The sequence below is a fragment of the Ranitomeya variabilis genome, chromosome 3 (assembly GCF_051348905.1).
Source record: "Ranitomeya variabilis isolate aRanVar5 chromosome 3, aRanVar5.hap1, whole genome shotgun sequence".
Lineage (NCBI taxonomy): Eukaryota > Metazoa > Chordata > Amphibia > Anura > Dendrobatidae > Ranitomeya > Ranitomeya variabilis.
In genome coordinates this window covers 409,652,881-409,673,719 of record NC_135234.1, presented here as the reverse complement: position 1 = coordinate 409,673,719, position 20,839 = coordinate 409,652,881, and the positions used below count along the sequence as shown (strand labels likewise).

Here is a 20,839-nt window from a genome sequence, read left to right as displayed (position 1 = left end):
TCCCGAGATCTCAGCGTACCACCAGGCTCCGGAATCGCTTGCTAAGGGTGCGCCCCTGCAGGAGCGACAACCAGGTACGTTGCGGAACATCCTCTGAGGTCGAGAGCCCCCCCAGGGGGAAGCGACCTCCTTTTACCAGGAGCAGCGCTGCACTGGTACAGGCTGAGGGACCCGATCACTTGGGTGTCAGCAACAGAGTATATACAGCGGGAAGGAAGAGGCCGAGCCCCCCCCCCCCGATCCACACTCTCTGTAGGGACAAACGAATCTCTCGTCGTTCCCATCCACAGTGGGACAGGAAAAAACACTGAAGGGTGGAAGGGGGAGGGTCCTTTTGAACTCTCGTGGTTTCCTGTCCCACTACGGATGAGAAGGACGTCATCCATGGTGCTGTCAGGTGGTGACCTGGAAATTCATTTCTCTTTAACAATGGGCACAGGTGTTAGCCTGCAGCTGGCTCCTGCCTCCTGTGACCCGCTGCTGACGCTCCCCCACCCTCCTTCCATCCACATCAGGTAAATCCGGACTAAAAGAAGCACCCCCTATTTTCCTCCAATTGTTTGGAGGAAAAAAAGTGTGTCTTATTATAGTTAAAAAAAAAACAAAAAACAATATGGTAAATATTGGAGCAGATCATATATAAGCAGAATAAGTTTTATTGTTCACTTATTGAGGTCTGCTCCATGTTTGTGCTTCCCCCTCAGGAGCAAATTCCTTAACAGGAATCTTTTGGTTCCCACACAGGAGGTTTAAGGGGGAAAAGTTCTTTTCTTGTGGAGAGCGTTATGGAGACTTAAAGGGGTTGTTGTCTTTCCAAATATAATTCGTCTTTAGCTGCATTTTTGTTTAAAAAAAACCCCCAAAAAACGAAAAAACATGCTGTACTCATCTTCCTCGGGGTCCACCGTCAAGTCTCCACCGCTACTGCCGATAAGTGGCAATGGCTTCGGCGCTGACGTCACCTTAACAGCGCAGTAGTCAATCAGTGAGTTCAGCGGCTCTAAGCAGGCCATTCCAGTGTGGATGAAATGTTAAGCTCTAAGTCTCTGAGCTCTCCTCCTGGCTTCTGCAATGTCGATGTGACGTAAGCATCACAGCCAATGCCAGACACTGGGAGCAGTGGCAGAGACTCACAGGTGGATTTGGGGAAGGTGAATATAGTGTGTTTTTTTTTTTTTTTCTTTTTTTTTATAAAACCGTGTAGTCAAATTTATATTTTTTGCTTGCTTCACTGGGGAACACATGTAATCTATGGTTCCTGTGTCCCATAGTTCCTATCTGCCATCAGCAGCATTTCTTGGCCGACAAGTGGAAGTTCGCTGGACATTCTGATTGGCCAGTGGTGGAAGCTAGTTGAACGCTCGCATTGGTTGGTGGGCAGGGGTTGACCACACTGATAGGCTGATGGGATAAAGGGTGTGACCTGGCTGGATTTGGCTAGGCCACAAAACTGGGAGTTCCCAGTTAAATTCCCAGCCCCATCAGTAGACCCCAAAAGCTGCCCCGAAAACTGAGGGACCGGTACATGACTAAAATCTCCTTGATCAAGGGGACAGATGACATTGAGTGCCTGGTCAGGACCCAGACTCCAAGAACACATAAAAACAAGTCAACACCAAATTGATTAAGTGGTATCAACGCAAGGCCTTATCAAGGGACCTAATTAATGTCCCCAAGAGGCTTGATCCTGTGGCTAAGCATCAGGATGTCCGGGCACCTTTTTTCCTCTTCGTATGGAAGGTGGGTTGGCACAGCCAAAAGGCAAAAGTACCACCACCCCAGGTACCTGATCACCAACTGCATCAAGGTACACGGTCCTGCAATACTGACGATAGAGGAAAAAGGCTGACAAGTACAGGCTATTCTCTCCGACGTTCCGTTGGCTGAAACAGAACGGCATCATTCTGCTCTGGTAACTATCCTAACGAAAATCTGAGCTCCTGGAAAGCAAAAAAGAGTAAAGGTCAAGGCCAAGACAAGTATGAGATTCAGACCCCTGTCTGCCTCCAAATGACACAAAGCTAAACTGAAACTCGATAGCTGGGTGTCGGCTGCACAGGTGTAGCCTTTTCGGGAGGAGTCAGTTTTTTTTTTTTTAAAGATTTTCTCAGTGTCAGCCACCAGGTGGCATCATATAACCTATGGTTCTTGTGTCCCCCTATGAAGGCTACAAGAAAGAGATAATACAATGAGTACCAAAACAATTCATTTTAGCCCTAAATACATGAATTTAAATAGTAATAAAATATTGTCCCCCCAGGGGAAAAACTCTTTTAAAGATTGTTCCCCAAAGACATCCTGGGTGCATCACAACTATGGATCAGACCTCAGTCATTGGACACTAAAACTTTCACTCTCCTTATGTATGCACTGCTCCAATATTAACGGCCACAGCTGTTGGCCAACCTTCCTTATTAATCTGCTTCACATCACTTATCTTGTGTCCTGCACTATGTCTAGGTCCGATTGTGTCTATGTGACTCTTCAGATAATGTGCTAAATTATGGCTGATGAAGAGACCTGGATAGTCTAGAAAGTTTTTGTTGTGTAGCATCTTTTTAGATAACCATTAATAGAAGCTCTCGTTTTTTTAAATTATTTTCTAGTATGGGACATATAATATGTTTATAAAAGTCTTATCATTGATTTAAAATAAAGGGACTGGGGCTTGGGCATTCTTTGAAGATCTCAGGTTGACTGTTAAAAGAGATCTGGTAAAACTAATTAAAGCAATTAGATGTTTTGAGTGATTTTGCATTTATAGCATATCCTCTGAATTTATCATAAATATGAATGGAATAACATTTTAATAAGCACACTTAATAATTTAACAATATAACATTAATTTTTTATATACCTATATAGAACACCTCTTAGAGAAATTTGTACAAATGTGGGTTTGCCGGATGTGCTGGTTAAAGATCCCAAGTAAGTACTTCTCACCTCCCCAAAACTTCTGTTTCATTATACATGGTAATCTACCAATAGAATATGTAAGTAGCATGTAACTCATGGTTATAGTGTATAGTGATGTAAGGTAGTATAAAAATGTGATATTGGTGCTGCACTGAAACACTGCTAAATGCGCAAGCAAACCAGACACATAATCTTGTAAAGTGCCTTTTTGTATCACTATTCACTTTCTGACTTTTTTTTAAACGAATAAAAAAAGAAGACCCTAGTTTACAAAATCTCCTTTAAGTTGCCAGGAAATCCAGACGTAAAATCTACTACTCAGATATGGTTAAGTCTTCAGTATAGTTGCACATTGCCAGAAGCCTGAATCTAGGCACAAAGTAAGCCATTGTAGAATAGATTATGAAAAAAGCTTCCCAAATGTTACATGTGTATCTTTTTGCACATGGACAACATATACCGTAGGAGATATACTAGCTAGCTGGGTTAGTTAGGACTTGGTCTGTATTTCCTGCTCTTTTCTCCTATCTTATGGTGGAATAGGGACATCAGGGACAGCCGCCGAGGAGCGGGGGCGCCACTGTCATGTTGTGTAGGGTGCCAACCTCCGCGGTTAGGCAGGAAGTGAGGACAGGTCCCTGACAGCGAATCTATTTCCCATTTCTACTCATATGCATTGTATATGTGTTATCTCTGTTTAGGATAGTTATCCCTTCCATTTTGACAAGTAATAAAGATACCGTATATTATTTTAGAGGTTTACACATGTTATTCGCTCACAGGGGTTCTTGAAACAACATCCCTAGACATCACAGTACATGGCATACACAAGTCCACAGAAAAAATTCAGTAAAGGTACCTTCACACGAAGCGACGCTGCAGCGATAGCGACAACTATGCCGATCGCTGCAGCGTCGCTGTTTGATCGCTGGGGAGCTGTCACACAGACCGCTCTCCAGCGACCAACGATGCCGAGGTCCCCGGGTAACCAGGGTAAACATCGGGTTGCTAAGCGCAGGGCCGCGCTTAGTAACCCGATGTTTACCCTGGTTACCAGCGTAAAAGTAAAAAAAACAAACAGTACATGCTCACCTGCGCGTCCCCCAGCATCTGCTTCCTGACACTGACTGTGCTCCGGCCCTAACAGCAAGCTTTCACTTTCACTTTAGGGCCGGAGCTCAGTCAGTGTCAGGAAGCAGACGCTGGGGGACGTGCAGGTGAGCATGTACTGTTTGTTTTTTTTACTTTTACGCTGGTAACCAGGGTAAACATCGGGTTACTAAGCGCGGCCCTGCGCTTAGCAACCCGATGTTTACCCTGGTTACAAGTGTAAAACATCGCTGGTATCGTTGCTTTTGCTTTCAAACGCAACGATACACGGCGATCGGACGACCAAATAAAGTTCTGGACTTTATTCAGCGACCAGCGACATCACAGCAGGATCCTGATCGCTGCTGCGTGTCAAACGAAACGATATCGCTAGCCAGGACGCTGCAACGTCACGGATCGCTAGCGATATCGTTTCGTGTGAAGGTACCTTAACCCGAACATGCTCAAGAAGGGGCTATAACAGATCTTTCTTCAAATTTCACAATTCAAATTGCATACATTACAAACTCCTCCCTCACATACATTGAGGAGCTGTCAATCAGGTTATCTCACTTTTCTAAGTACAAGCTGCAAAGCAAATACACCAATTTCATCAGGTCTAAGAGCTATTTAATTATTTTAATAGTTTGCATTATGAAATCTGGTGACAGGTCTGCTTTAGTGCTTTTGTTCTTGTAGAGACTTTCCTGTTTTTTGTTGTTTTTTTTCAATGTTTATTTCTGTTAATGTTGATGATTATGGCTTACAGCCAATGAAAACCCAAAAGTCGTTATCTCAGTAAATTAGAATACTTTATAACACCAGCTTGAAAAATTATTTTAAAATCCGAAATGTTGGCCTATTGAAATGTATGTTCAGTAAATGCACTAAATACTTTGTCAGGGCTCCTTTTGCATCAATTACTGCATTAATGCGGCATGACGGCGATCATCCTGTGGCACTGCTGAGGTGTTATGGAAGCCCAGGTTGCTTTTATAGCAGCTTTCAGCTCGTCTCCATTGTTGAGTCTTGTGTCTCTCATCTTCCTCTTGACAATACCCCATAGATTCTCTATGGGGTTAAAGTCAAGCAAATTTGCTGGCCAATCAAGCACAGTGATAATGTTGTTTTTAAACCAGGTATTGGTACTTTTGGCAGTGTGGACAGGTGCCAAATCCTGCTGGAGAATGACATTTACATCTCCAAAAAGCTTGTCGGCAGAGGGGAGTATTAAGTGCTCTAAAATTTCCTCGTAGATGGCTGCGCAGCCATCTATCGGCCTGGGGTCACCATGGAGACAATTGGACCCCTCCACTATCAATAGTGATCACAATCATGTTGTGCCAATCGGAGCACAAAGGTAGCTCCTTCCCTCTGCAATGTTGCGATCACTATTGATAGTGGGATCAGAGGGGTCACCCATGATCGGCGCTAGCACCCATCGTGGGCATTTTTGCAGTGTGACGGCTCCGGTGCTCAGAGCGAGCCCACGTGATTGTCACACTGTGCATGTACAGCGGACGTTGTGAAGGGGTTGTGCTTCCCTTTTGGTGAATATACAAATATAGGCGAATCCATTTTCCCATGTAATTTATGGGTAAACATGACTAAACTGCATAATAGAATTCTAATTAATTTGTTAGTTTAATTAATCTATCAGTTTGAGTAATGAAACTGATAATTTGTGAACTTTTATTGGGTGCTTCATAAATCTGTATGATCATTTTTATAGTTTGAATAATCTGACCTGATTTAGAGACTCTTTTGACCAGCGCAAAATAAAAATTGTGAGGAAAAAGTGCCAAAGACCTGAAAAAAGCACTAAAATTGTGAGAAAAGCTACAAAGTTCCTCTCATAGCCAACATCTTTTACCAAAAATGAAAACCCAAGGTCTAAAAACCTGTGAGCCCAACCTTTGGCTGAAATCACAAACTTTTTTTTTGTGGCAGTCTTTTTACCTAAAAGCAGAGGTGAACCTTGAAGAAAAAGAAAATAGAAATGTTTGAAAGACTGACTGACACTTTCTTTTGTACCTACTACTGTTAGAAAATAATGTGTGATTCTAGCTTTGTGGATCGCCCCCAGAGTAGGGCAATGGGGTACTCGGTACCGGGTCCTGCGGTTCGGGGGATGTCACAGTGGCTGACCCGGTCCGTGGCCTTCAGGGGCATCCAGTAAAAGAGTTTATAGATGGGCAAGGTGCAATAAAGAACGAGGAGACAGGTTTGCAGTCTTTTACCTTGTTTACTGAAGACTTCAGATGGTATCCTCAGCCCGGAGCGCCAGATGACAGGGCAGGCAGAGTCCGGTCGGTCTGAAGGCAATTCCAGAGTCCCCTTAACCAGGTGGAAGTCGGTAGCCTTCCTACTAGCGCCTGGGTGTTGTAGTACCTCCCTGCTGAGCTTCTCAGTAAGGTCCTCACAACTCTTGTAGATGTTCTAGATGTTATGTCTTCCTCTCTGCCCCCCAGATGGTGTGGATAGGACAAACCCGTATGACTAATGGCCTGAGGCTTGTTTATAGGGACCCTAGAGACGCCCCGGCACCCACAGTTGCCACTGAGTCTTCTTAGGTATTAAGGTCGGACAGCCAACTTGGAATTGACTGTCCTGCCGGTCTCTGGAGCAAGGCTTAGAGACAGTTGCTCCCTCAATGTTCCTGGCTACCGGCTTCTGCGCCTCAGAAAGGAGCAGCTAGTTCCTGGCTGATCTCCCTCTGCTATTCCTCCCCTGTGCTCTGCTTTCCTGCACACTCTCTGTTGTATGTTCACCTTTTTGTGTCTTTTCCCAGGAGTTGCAGCACTTCAGGCCAGCAGAGCTCCTCTCGTCCTGGCTGCCTGACAGGAACTGAACCCCTTTCCCTCCAGATCAGGATGTAAATAGGGGAGTTCACCCTAAACAGGCTTAGAGCTCCCCCCTTCTGGTCTGGAGTGTGAACATGTTGCATGTGTGTAATACCTGAATGTGGTTGTCTTTCATTGCCTTCAGACATGACATCACTTCTCCCCTGAAAGGATAATGACATCACTGCGACGACCAGGACACGGGGCGCCGCATTTGCAGGAACCACTATAAGCTATGAAGGCATTTTTTTTTCATTATGGTTTGTAGACATACCTAGACTCTTTGGCCTCGATTAAGACAGTTGTATCTACCAGTCTTAATGAAGAGCATGGTGGATTAAAAGGCCAGAAATCAATGACTGAAATAAGATTTCTTGTGTAAGCTGCCCCACATCTAATCATGAATTAGTGGGGTGAAGGCTGCCATGCTCTGCCAAAAGATGCAAAATTTTTGCACATCTTTGAGCTGCATAAAATGTACATAAGTTTTCTTGCGTAAACCCTTTGATGTATCTACCCCATTAAAGGGCCACTGTCACCCCCTCCAGCCATTATAAACTAAAAGAGCCACCTTGTGCAGCAGTAATGCTGCAGTCTAACAAGGTGGCTCTTTTAGTTTTTGATTCCGTTATTCCCTCAATAAAGCGTTTTAAAATTTGCCCTAACTAACTGTCTGCAGACCTGGAGGCGGTCCGAAGCTTCCTCTGTGAATCTCCCAACGGCCGTCACTCTTCTCTTCTGGGGATGTGGTCGCCGCCCCCTTCGCGCTGTTTCTTCTTAAATCCGGCGCCTGCGCTGTGCGTGCCTGCCTGGGACAGGCGCAGTCTTCATTGTCCGTCATAGGTCAGATGCAGGGTGCCTGACTGCGCCTGTGTGGGCAGTGCGGCCACCCTGTTGCTGAATCCCCGCACTGTGTTATTTATTATGCACAGTGCGGGGCTGGGGTTCCTGGGCATGCGCACTGCGCTGTTCAGACGCTCCCCCAGCTCCGACGCTCCCCCAGCTCCCCCGCCTTCCAGCGTTATTTGCGGCTGCTTCATTCCAAACGCTGGCAAGGAAACCTGTATATTACGGCAACGCTGGAAGGCGGGGGACCGGGGGGAGCGTCTGAACAGCGCAGTGCGCATGCCCAGGAACCCCAGCCCCGCACTGTGCATAATAAATAACACAGTGCGGGGCGGGGATTCAGCAACAGGGTGGCCGCACTGCCCGCACAGGCGCAGTCAGGCACCCTGCATCTGACCTATGACGGACAATGAAGACTGCGCCTGTCACAGGCAGGCACGCATAGCGCAGGCGCCGGATTTAAGAAGAAACAGCGCGAAGGGGGCGGCGACCACATCCCCAGAAGAGAAGAGTGACGGCCGTTGGGAGATTCACAGAGGAGGCTTCGGACCGCCTCCAGGTCTGCAGACAGGTAGTTAGGGCAAATTTTAAAACGCTTTATTGAGGGAATAACGGAATCAAAAACTAAAAGAGCCACCTTGTTAGACTGCAGCATTACTGCTGCACAAGGTGGCTCTTTTAGTTTATAACGGCTGGAGGGGGTGACAGTGGCCCTTTAAGTCTATAACTCATGTGTATGAAACGGAAAGCTATATGACCGCACTGCTTATGCTGCGGACTGAAACGCAAGTGTGAAACCGGCCTTAAATGCCGTTGTCATTCGCTACAGCAGTATTTAAGTGATTAAAAGGGGATTAAAAGTCCCCCTATGGCAGTATTGATCATCTATAAGCTGGGTCTCACAGGCTCTGTCAGTGACTCACTGATAGGTCTCTGGCATTGCAGTACACGAGTACTGCAGTGCATGAGACCAACGATCAGGTTAAAAATATACATTTCCCAAAGTGGGACTAAGTGGAAAAAAGTAAAATAAAATTTGTAAAAAAAAACACACAAGCGCACACAAATCGCGAAAACCGCTCAAAATGCAGCGTTTGCATTAAAACAAAAAATAAACAAACTATACACATAATTAGTATCGCCACAAAAATAAAAACACAACTTTATCATCTTACTGACGCAAAAAATGTAATAAAAAGCGATCAAGGAGACATATGTAAAAAGAAAATGGTTCAAATGAAAACACCAAACAATCTCGCAAAAAACAAGCCCTGATATGGCTCATTCAACAAAAAGGTTACAGCTCTTAAAATATGGCGATGCAAAAACAAATTCATTTTTGTAAAATATTGTTTTAGTCTGTAAAAGCAGCAGCGTGTAAAAATAAAAATATAAATCTGGTTTGCTGTAATCATACTTACCCGATGAACAAATTGGTCTAATCCTTTTACCGCAATGTAAGCACGCAAAAAAAATAAAAGCCTTAACTGAATTGCTGATTTTTGTTAATTCTTCTTAAGAAAAATCTGATTAAAAAGCGATCAAAATGCTATGTACTCCAAAATGGTACCAAAAAAATCTCCAACTTGTCGCGCAAACATAAGCCCTCACACAGCTCTGTTCGCAAAAAAAAAAGAAGACATCTCAGAACATGGTGACAAAAAACTATTTTTTTTTTTTTTTTTTTTTTTTTTTTTATAAGAAGGCTTTTATATTGTGTGATAGTAGCAAAACATAAAAACCCCTATATAAATCTGGTATCTCTGTAATTGCACCGACCCAAAGAGTAAGGTTGTCTTATCGCTTATACTTTGCAAGAATAAAGATAACTATTCTTGTACTGTTGTCTGTTTGTTCATTGTGCGTCCCAAATATCAGAACAAGGCTCAAGTAACATTTAGCCTGTGATCTATGCTGAAAGCATACAGGGTGCCTGTGATCTATGCTGAAAGCATACAGGGTTTCCGTGTAAATCTTAAAAAAATAAAATAAAATGTGATTCAGGTTAAATCTCCGTCGGAACCACTCACTTATGAGGCAGATGGAGTCACTTTGGACTGGTTTCTGTTCCGGCGGTGTCCCATCATTTTAGGTGTCTTGTTAATGCACAAGTGTGGGCGACCATGGTTCTGTGAATTCCTAAAAGTATGGACACCAAACAGACTCCAAAGTGTCTCCATCTTCCTCTTTATAGTGGGTGGTTCTGTCAAGGGTTTCATCTGAATCGTATTTTTGTGAGTTGCGTTTTGTGCCGACGGCGGGCGCGTCAAAGCGACGCATCCACATGTCCTGCTTACCCAATGTTAAAGATAGGTATGCAGGACGCATGCAGAAGTATGCGGAAGTAGGCGGGACTTAGCGGAGGAAGTACGCAGTCCTCCGCAAAGTCCCGGTACGCAAGTGTGAACCCGGCCTAAATCTGAATAAGTCTCTAAAGACCAGTTTTCAAAATTTTTTGAAAAGATGAGAAATTGCTGCTAAACTTTAACCTCTCAAACATTCTAACAATATAAAATGATGTTTGAAAAATAATGCAGATGTAAACTAGACACATGAGATATGTTGTTCATTAATCCCTTCACCACGAAGCCTGTTTTCACCTTCCTGACCAGGCCAATTTTTACAATTCTGACCACTGTCACTTTATGAGGTCATAACTCTAGAACGCTTCAATGGATCCCGGTGATTCTGAGTATGTCTTCTCATGAAATATTGCACTTTAACCCCTTTCTGCCATTGGACGTACTATTCCGTCCATGTGGGGTGGGCCTTACTTTCCAAGGATGGAATAGTACGTCCAGCGCAATCAGCCGCGCTCACGGGGGGAGCGCGGCCGGGTGTCAGCTGACTCTCGCAGCTGACATCCGGCACTATGTGCCAGGAGCGGTCACGGACCGCCCCCGGCACATTAACCCCCGGCACACTGCGATCAAACATGATCGCAGTGTTCCAGCGGTATAGGGAAGCATCGCGCAGGGAGGGGGCTCCCTGCGTGCTTCCCTGAGACAATCGGTACAAGGCGATGTGCTCACCTTGTACCGAGCGTCTCCTCCCTGCAAGCCCGCGGATCCAAAATGGCCGCGGGGCTGCATCCGGGTCCTGCAGGGAGGTGGCTTCACAGCGCCTGCTCAGAGCAGGCGCGGGGAAGCCTCCAGCAGTGCACGTCAGATCGCTGATCTGACACAGTGCACAGCAAAGTGTCAGATCAGCGATCTGTCACTTTACTGTGATGCCCCCCCGGGGCAAAGTAAAAAAGTAAGAAAAAAAATTTACATGTGTAAAAATAAAAAAATCCTAAATAAATAATAAAAATATATATATATTGTTCCAATAAATACATTCCTTTATCTAAATTTTAATAAAAGTACACATATTTAGCATCGCCGCGTCCGTAACGACCCGACCTATAAAACTGTCCCACTAGTTAACCCCTTCAGTGAACACCGTAAAAAAAAAAACGAGGCAAAAAACAACGCTTTATTATCATAGCGCCGAACAAAAAGTGGAATAGCACACTATCAAAAAGACAGAAATAAATAACCATGGTACTGCTGAAAAGTTCATCTTGTCCCGCACAAAAACAAGCCTCCATACAGCATCAGCGAAAAAATAAAAAAGTTATAGCCCTCAGAATAAAGCGATGCAATAATAATTATTTTTTCTATAAAATAGTTTTTATCGTATAAAAGCGCCAAAACATAAAAAAATGATATAAATGAGATATCGCTGTGATCGTACTGACCCGAAGAATAAAATTGCTTTATCCATTTTACGAAACACGGAACGGTATAAACTCTCCCCCCAAAGAAATTCATGAATAGCTGTTTTTTTGTCATTCTGCCTCACAAAAATCGGAATAAAAAGCGATAAAAAAATGTCACGTGCCCAAAGATGTTGCCAATAAGAACATCAACTCGTCCTGCAAAAAACAAGACCTCACATGACTCTGTGGACCAAAATATGGATATTTTTGCAATAAAAAACGTCTTTTAGTGTGTGACGGCTGCCAATCAAAAATCTGCTAGAAAACCCGCTATAAATAGTAAATCAAACCCCCCCCTTAGTTAGGGAAAAATTAAAAAAATGTATTTATTTCCATTTTCCCGTTGGGGTTAGAGTTGGGGCTAGGGTTAGGGCTACAATTAGGGTTGGGGCTAAAGTTGGGGTTAGGGTTAGGGCTAAAGTTAGGGTTAGGGTTTGGATTACATTTACGGTTGGGAATAGGGTTGGGATTAGGGTTAGGAGTGTGTCAGGGTTAGGGGTGTGGTTAGGGTTACCGTTGAGATTAGGGTTAGGGGTGTGTTTGGATTAGGGTTTCAGTTATAATTGGGGGGTTTCCACTGTTTAGGCACATCAGGGGCTCTCCAAACGCGACATGGCGTCTGATCTCAATTGCAGCCAATTCTGCATTGAAAAAGTAAAACAGTGCTCCTTCCCTTCCGAGCTCTCCCGTGCGCCCAAACAGGGGTTTACCCCAACATATGGGGTATCAGCGTACTCAGGACACATTGGACAACAACGTTTGGGGTCCAATTTCTCCTGTTACCCATAGGAAAATACAAAACTGGGGGCTAAAAAGTAATTTTTGTGGACAAAAAAAAGGATTTTTTATTTTCACGGCTCTGCGTTATAAACTGTAGTGAAATACTTGGGGGTTCAAAGTTCTCACAACACATCTAGATAAGTTCCTTGGGGGGTCTAGTTTTCAATATGGGGTCACTGGTCTAGTTTCCAATATGGGGTCACTTATGGGGGTTTCTACTGTTTAGTTACATCAGGGGCTCTGCAAATGCAACTTGACGCCTGCAGACCAATCCATCTAAGTCTGCATTCCAAATGGCGCTCCTTCCCTTCCGAGCTCTGCCATGCTCTCAAACGGTGGTTCCCCCCACATATTGGGTATCAGCGTACTCAGGACAAATTGGGCAACAATTTTTGGGATTCAATTTACACTGTTACCCTTGGAAAAATACAAAACTGGGGGCTAAAAAATAATTTTTGTGGGAAAAACAGAATTTTTATTTTCACGGCTCTGCGTTATAAACTGTAGTAAAACACTTGGGGGTTCAAAGCTCTCGCAACACATCTAGATGAGTTCCTTAGGGGGTCTACTTTCCAAAATGGTGTCACTTGTGGGGGGTTTCAATGTTTAGGCACCTCAGTAGCTCTCCAAATGCAACATGGCGTCCCATCTCAATTCCTGTCAATTTTGCATTGAAAAGTCAAATGGCGCTCCTTCCCTTCTGAGCTCTGCCATGCGCCCAAACTGGTTTACCGCCACATATGAGGTATCGGCATATTCAGGACAAATTGGACAACAACTTTTGGGGTCCAATTTCTTCTCTTACCCTTGGGAAAATAAAAATTTTGGTGCAAAAAAATAATTTTTGTGAAAAAATATGATTTTTTATTTTTACGGCTCTGCGTTATAAACTTCTGTGAAGCACTTGGTGGGTTAAAGTGCTCCGCACACATCTACATGGGTTCCTTAGGGGGTCTACTTTCCAAAATGGTGTCACTTGTGGGGGGTTTCAATGTTTAGGCACATCAGGGGCTCTCCAAACGCAACATGGCGTCCCATCTCAATTCCAGTCAATTTCGCATTGAACAGTCAAATGGCGCTCCTTCGCTTCCGAGCTCTGCCATGCGCCCAAACAGTGGTTTACCCCCATATATGGGGTATCGGCATACTCAGGAGAAAATGGACCCCAAAAGTTGTTGTACAATTTGTCCTGTTACCCTTGGTAAAATAAAACATTGGAGCTGAAAAAAATAATTTTTGGAAAAAAGTTAAATGTTCATTTTTATTTAAACATTCCAAAAATTCCTGTGAAACACTTGAAGGGTTAATAAACTTCTTGAATGTGGTTTTGTGCACCTTGAGGGGTGCAGTTTTTAGAATGGTGTCACACTTGGTGTCACACTTGGGTATTTTCTATCATATAGACCCCTCAGAATGACTTCAAATGAGATGTGGTCCCTAAAAAAAAAAAAAAAATGGTGTTGTAAAAATGAGAAATTGCTGGTTAACTTTTAACCCTTATAACTCCCTAACAAAAAAAAATTGGGGTTCCAAAATTGTGCTGATGTAAAGTAGACATGTGGGAAATGTTACTTATTAAGTATTTTGTGTGGCATATCTCTGTGATTTAATTGTATAAAAATTAAAAGTTGGAAAATTGCGAAATTTTCTAAATTTTCGCCAAATTTCTGTTTTTTTTCACAAATAAACGCAGGTAATATCAAATAAATTTTACCGCTATCATGAAGTACAATATGTCACGAGAAAACAATGTCAGAATCACCGGGATCCGTTGAAGCGTTCCAGAGGTGTAACCTCCATAAAGGGACAGTGGTCAGAATTGTAAAAATTGGCCCGGTCATTAATGTGCAAACCACCCTTGGGGTAAAGGGGTTAAGACAGTGGTAAAATTTCTTTGATATGACTTGCTTTTATTTGTTACAAAAATGGAAATTTGTTGAAAATGTCACAATTTACAAACTTTCTGATTTAAGGGCATAAAAATTAAGAGTCACATCACACAAAATAGTTAATAAATAACATTTCACACATGTCTACTTTACATCAGCACAATTTCGGAAACATAATTCTTTTTTGTTAGGAAGTTATAAGGGTTAAAAGTTGACCTGTAATTTCTCATTTTTACAACAAAATTTGCAAAACCATTTTTTTAGGAACCACCTCACATTTGAAGTGTCATTGAGGGGCCAATATGACAGAAAATACCCAAAGTGACACCATTCTAAAAAGTCCACCCCTCAAAACCAAATTCAAGAAGTTTGTCAATCCTTCAGGTGCTTCACATGATTTTTTGAAATGTGGAAGAAAAAAATAAACATTTACTTTTCTTTCACAAAAATTTTCTTTAAGACCTAAGTTTTTTTACTTTGGCAAGGGTAACAGGAGAAAATGGACTATACATTTTGTTGTGCAATTTCTCCTGAGCATGCCAATACCCCATATGTGGGGGAAAACTACTGTTTGGGCACACGGCAGGGCTCGGAAGGAGTGCCATTTGACTTTTTGAATGTAAAATAGGCTGGAATAATTAGCGGATGCCATGTCGCGTTTGAAGAGCCCCTGATGTGCCTTAACAGTGGAAACCCTCGACAAGTGACAACATTTTGGAAACTAGACCCCTTATAGAACTTACAATGGGTACGGAAAGTATTCAGACCCCTTTAAATTTTTCACTCATTGTTTCATTGCAGCCATTTGGTAAATTCAAAAAAGTTCATTTTTTTTCTCATTAATGTACACTCTGCACCCCATCTTGACTGAAAAAAACAGAAATGTAGACATTTTTGCAAATGTATTAAAGAAGAAAAACAGAAATATCACATGGTCATAAGTATTCAGACCCTTTTCTCAGACACTCATATTTAAGTCACATGCTGTCCGTTTCCTTGTGATTCTACTTGAGATATTCCTCCTGGAATACTGTGTCCAGTTTTGGGCACCACATTTTAAAAAAGACATCAAAAAGCTGGAGCAAGTTCAGAGAAGAGCAATCAGAATGGTCACCGGCCAGCAAACCATGTCCTATGAGGAACAGTTGCAGGATTTGGGACTGTTTAGCTTGCAAAAATGAAGACTGAGAGGAGACTTAAAAGCTGTCTACAAATATCTCAATGGCTGTCACATTGTAGAAGGATCATCTTTATTCTCATTTGCACAAGGAAAGACTAGAAGCAATGGGATGAAACTGAATGGGAGGAGACACAGATTAGATATTAGAAAAAACTTTTTGACAGTTAGGGTGATCAATGAGTGGAACAGGCTGCCACGAGAGGAGGTGAGTTCTCCTTCCATGGAAGTCTTCAAACAGAGGCTGGACAGACATCTGTCTGGAATGATTTAGTGAATCCTGCTTTGAGCAGGGGGTTGGACCAGATGACCGAAGAGGTCCCTTCCAACTCTACCATTCTATGATTCAATGAGATGGTTCTACTCCTTCATTGCAGTCCAGCTGTGTTTAATTAAACTCATAGGGCCTGATTTGGAAAGGCACACATCTGTCTATATAAGACCTCACAGTTCACAGTGCATATCAGACCAAATGAGAATCATGAGGTCAAAGGAACTGGCAGAGATCTGAATCTGAGTATGCGCCGCCCCCTGGCAGCCATTTTGTCGGAGACCACCGCCACGGAGCTGCGGGGGCTTCCGGGCTTTAAAGAAATACCGGCAGAGCCGTGCCTCCACCACGAAGCCTCGCCACCACAACACCACAGAGCACCGCCGCACCAGCCTGGGACGGGAGGCTGCATCGGGACCGCCGCCACAGGATTTGTAAGTATATTTTTACCACAAGACGCACCCCCATTTTCCCCAAAAAAAATTTGGGGAAAAAGTGCGTCTTATGGTTCGGAAAATATGGTAGTTCTCTTAGTACTCATGGGTGTATGCCATCCGGACCTGGAGATTTATCTATTTTAATCTTATTTAGCTGCTTTCGCACCTCTTTCTTGGATTAGATTGGTGACCATTAATATAGGGTTTTCTTTGTCTCTCGGCATTTCACCTAGCATTTTATTTTCCACCGTGAATACCATGGAGAAGAAGGTGTTTTAATATATTCACTTTTTCCTCATCTACAACCATTCTTTCCTCACAATTTAAGGAGCCTACACTTTCACTTTTGATTCTTTTACCATTGATATAGTTGAAGAACAGTTTGGGATTTGTTTTACTCTCCTTAGCAATGTGCTTCTGTGTTTCCTTTTTGGCAGCTTTAATTCGTTTTTTGGATGAAGTATTCTTTATTCTTCAGCTCGGTGCGATTACAGCGATGCCAGATTTATATTGTGTTTTTATGTTTGGCTGCTGTCACACACTAAAATACGCTTTTTATTGCGAAAGCTAGTTTTTGCGTCACCATATTTTGAGAGGTATAATTTTTTCATATTTTGGCCGACAGGGTCATGTTATGGCTTGTTTTTTGCGGGACCAGCTGACGTTTTTAGTGGTACCATTTTCGTGCACATGACATTTTTTGATCGCTTTCTATTCCGATTTTTGGGAGACAGAATGAACAAAAACCAGCAATTCAGGAATTGCTTTTTTTTTTGTAATACTGCTCCACGTGTGGTAAAATTGATAAGGATGCTTTATTCTTCAGGTCAGTATGATTACAGCGATACCACAGTTATATATATTTTTTTAATGTTTTCGCTTTTACACAATAAAAACTATTTTATACAAAAAAATAATTAATTTTGCAACTCTTTTTTCTGAGAGCTATAACTTTATTTTTCTGCTGATGGAGCTGTATGATTGTTTTTTGCAGGAGAAGATGATGTTTTCAGCGGTACCATTTTTATTTACATCCGTCTTTTTGATCGCATTTTATTGTACTTTTTGTTCGGCGGCATGATGATAAAGCATTGTTTTTTGCCTCGTGTTTTTTTTTTTTTTTTTTTACGGTGTTCACTGAAGGGGTTAACTAGTAGAATAGTTTTATAGAGACAGTCGTTATGGACGCGGTGATACCAAATATGTGTACTTTTATTGTTTGGTTTTTTTTCTATTTACATAAATGTATTTATTGGAAAAATATTAATTTTTTTCTTTATTTAGGAATTAAAAAAATATTTTTACAATTTGTAATATTTTTTTTTAAACTTTTTTTTTTTACATTGTCCCAGGATGGGACATCACTATAAAGTCAGATCGCTGACAGGCAGGGAAGGAGGCATGCAGGACTCGGAAGGACCCCATGGCCATCTTGGTGCCGGGGGTCTCCATGGAGACCATCAGAAATGTGATGGAAGCGCGCAGGGAGCTCCTTCCCTGCGCGAAGCTTCTCTATGCCGCTGTCACTACTGACAGTGGCACCAGAGGGGTTAAATGCCCAGGATTGGTGCTAGCACCGATCGTGGGCATTGTTGCGGGGTGTCAGCTGTCACATGCAGCTGACACCTGCACCCAATTGCTGCGGCACTCAGCGTGAGGCCGCGCGATAAATGCGCAGTACCAGTACTACTGTTTGCGGGAACGCACCTCCTGCAGAGCAGTGCTAGTATGGCACATGTCTGGGAGGGGTCAATTTTGTACAGCATGACTAACTGGTTAAAGGATATCAAAGATTCAAAATTGTGAATTTTTTCAAAATTTTGGACAAAATTAGGATATTTTCTCAAATAAACACAAAGCATATCGACCTAAATTTTCCAATAACAAAGTACAATGTGTCACAAAAAAAACATTCTCACAATCACTGTGATATGATGAAGCATCCCAAAGTTATAACCACATAAAGTGACGCTGGTCAGATTTAAAAAAAATTGGCCTGGTCTTTAAGGTTAATATTGGCTCAGTCACAAAGGGGTTAATCCATATTTGAAGTTTTCTGGTAACTAGTTTTAGGTGCATGAGGCGGGATTGTGGGTAGGGTCTTTGGCTCTTGCCCCTTCGCCTGCCTCTGTTGTGTGTATGACAGGTCACTGCTTTGTGAGTGACCTGCCTCCTGTTTGAAGTTTTGCACAGTACCATCATTGCCATGGGCTTTGTGTGCGCAGATTGATCTCCCGGCGGTCTTCAATAAAATGGTCTAGGTGGCAAGCGGAGGGGCCAGGCCGGGAGCCGAAGGCCCTACCCACAGTCTCATCCCATATTCCCCTAAAGCAATTTACCAGAAAACTTCAAATGTGGATTAAAGTACAACCACAAAGCAAATTTCTCCTCTAAAAGTATTGATTTACTCTGTATAACAGCGCCATTATGGTCGTGCCTTTACTTTACATTGCTAAATAATGCCGACAAGTTTTCTGTAATCGTTGCTTATGCTAGGAGTTACTGATATTATAAATTAATTATTGGTGACATTGTTAACAACTGTTTTTTGTTTGTTTGTTTTTTACTCCCCAGTGACCATTATTTATCCCAAAAGTTAAAGTACCCTGATAGACTGCTTAATGTGGGCAAAGCTGTGCTGGGTGAACATAAAAGGAAAAAAATGAACAAAGAAAAAAGTACCCAGCAGAGAGAAAATATAAGTAAAGCTGTCTGTGCCTTACTAAATTCTGGAGGAGGAATAGTATTGATTGAAAGCTCTAATGAAGATTACATTTACACTAAAGATGGGTTAGGACAGGACCTTGAAAGCATATTGCGTGAACTTGTGTATAAATCTAATGTAAGTGAATTTTGTGATTTCACACAAGAAGGATCACATTTAATTATATTTGTTAAAACGTGGAATACGCAAAAAGATTATCCTAAACTTTGCACTCTAGATACTGGTTTATATACACGAAACCTCACCTCAAAGGAAATCGTAAACGCTATGCAAGTAAAAAACGTTATAGAAAAAAAAAAGCGAGGAAGAGCAAAAAGAGCTCGTTTTTCTACTGCTGCAAGTGATTGGCAACATGGTGTACAAAGCTTGATGGCTAAAGAGTTTCTATGTCTAGGTGAAGAGCTGGAGCTTGGAGAATCAGATCATGTGGAATTCAAAGATTTTAGATCAGATGGTTTTCAAAGAAGATTCAAAGACGTTATTAGGATATATTTCTCAGCATTTGGAAACCGTGATGGAGGGTGCTTGATTATCGGCGTAGATGATTACAAAGTAATTCACGGTTGTTTAAGAGGAACTGAAAAATCAGAACTTGAATTCTTTATTAAGGACTATTTGAAAGGCATCATATTTGTCCACCTGGGAAACTGCAAATCAGAAAATGAGTTTTACACTCTCACAATAAAAGATGTTTGGGATCAGAGCAATCATTCTGGATATGTCATTTTTTTAGAGGTGGAGCCATTTTGTTGTCTTGGCTTTGTGAAACATCCCCAGTCTTGGATTCTAGATTCAATTGACGATTGTTTAGGAAAACCTCTGCAATCAAAGCAACTGACAGCATCTGATTGGGTAGAGAAAATGACTAACTCAAATTCAGGTAAATCTTCTTTGCTTTTGTTTTCTTCTAGACCACATAACATTTAACATAAAAGAAAATAGTGCTTGCCAGCATTAAGGGAAAAAATGCTATTAACCTGCAGATATGGGGTTAATGGCATTCTGAACCTGCCCCGATGCCTGCACTTAAACCCACACTTCCGGAATGAACTTTATTCTTCCTACTACAGTATAAGTCTCAGTTATCGGGGTAGCTCCAGCATGATTTCAGTCACCGCTCTATGTATAAAGAGCCGTGGGAGTAATTGTGGCCTCTACACTGACTGACAACTCGCTCAGCATTCGGGACATCTGTTAGTCAATACAGCTATCAACACACGCAGCGGTGACTGACCCCACGCTGGTGCCACCCCCGTGAGGTCCAAACTCTGCCAGGAGGAAGACAGTTAATGGGATTTTACCACTAACGGAAGTTCATTTTAATCAATAGATCTTGTAATAATAATAGTTTCTACAATTGGATGTGTTTAACCCCTTAACGACCGCCGATACGCCTTTTTACGGCGGCCGCTAAGGGTACTTAAACCACAGCGCCGTTAATTAACGGCGCTGTGGAAAAAGTGAATAGCGCCTCCCAGAGTCGGATTTTCTCTGGGGTCTCGGTTGCCGAGGGTAGCCGAGACCCCAGAGAACATGATTCGGGGGGTTTTTACCGACCCCCGAGTTGCGATCGCCGGTAATTAACCGTTTACCGGCGGTCGCAACAAAAAAAAAACAAAAACGCGATTTGCCATTTAATTTCTCTGTCCTCCGATGTGATCGCACATCGGAGGACAGAGAAATAGGGTCCCCGATCGCCCCCAATAGCCCCCCAATACTCACCTATCTCCCCCGGTGCTCCTCGTGGCTCCCGATGGGCGCCGCCATCTTTTTTCCGGGGAAAAAATGTCGGGGGCGCAGTGCGCCCGGCACCCGGAAGATCTTTGGGGTCTCGGCTGCCGGGGGTAGCCGAGACCCCAAAGAACATGATCGGGGTCGGTTTTTACCAACCCCTGTTTTGCGATCGCCGGTAATTAACCGTTTACCGGCGACCGCAAAAAAAAAAAAAGCGATCTGTAATTCTCTGTCCTCTGATGTGATCGCACATCAGAGCACAGAGAAATAGGAGGATTCGGGGACCCTATCATACTTACCCGGTGTCCCTGGGTCCTCCTGCGTCTCCTCCTCCGGCAGGAGAGACGATTTGAGGCTAAAATTAGGGTT

General features: G+C 42.8%; 1 protein-coding gene across 1 annotated transcript in view; it reads left to right on the top strand.

Moving 5' to 3' along the window:
- LOC143817705 (schlafen family member 9-like) overlaps window positions 1–20,839 on the top strand; it is a 103,943-nt gene that overhangs the window by 59,713 nt on the left and 23,391 nt on the right. Inside the window, exons 3-4 of the mRNA XM_077299191.1 lie at window positions 2,866–2,928; window positions 18,586–19,616. Coding sequence (XP_077155306.1) covers window positions 2,866–2,928; window positions 18,586–19,616 — 1,094 coding nt within the window. The remainder of the gene's footprint in view (window positions 1–2,865; window positions 2,929–18,585; window positions 19,617–20,839) is intronic.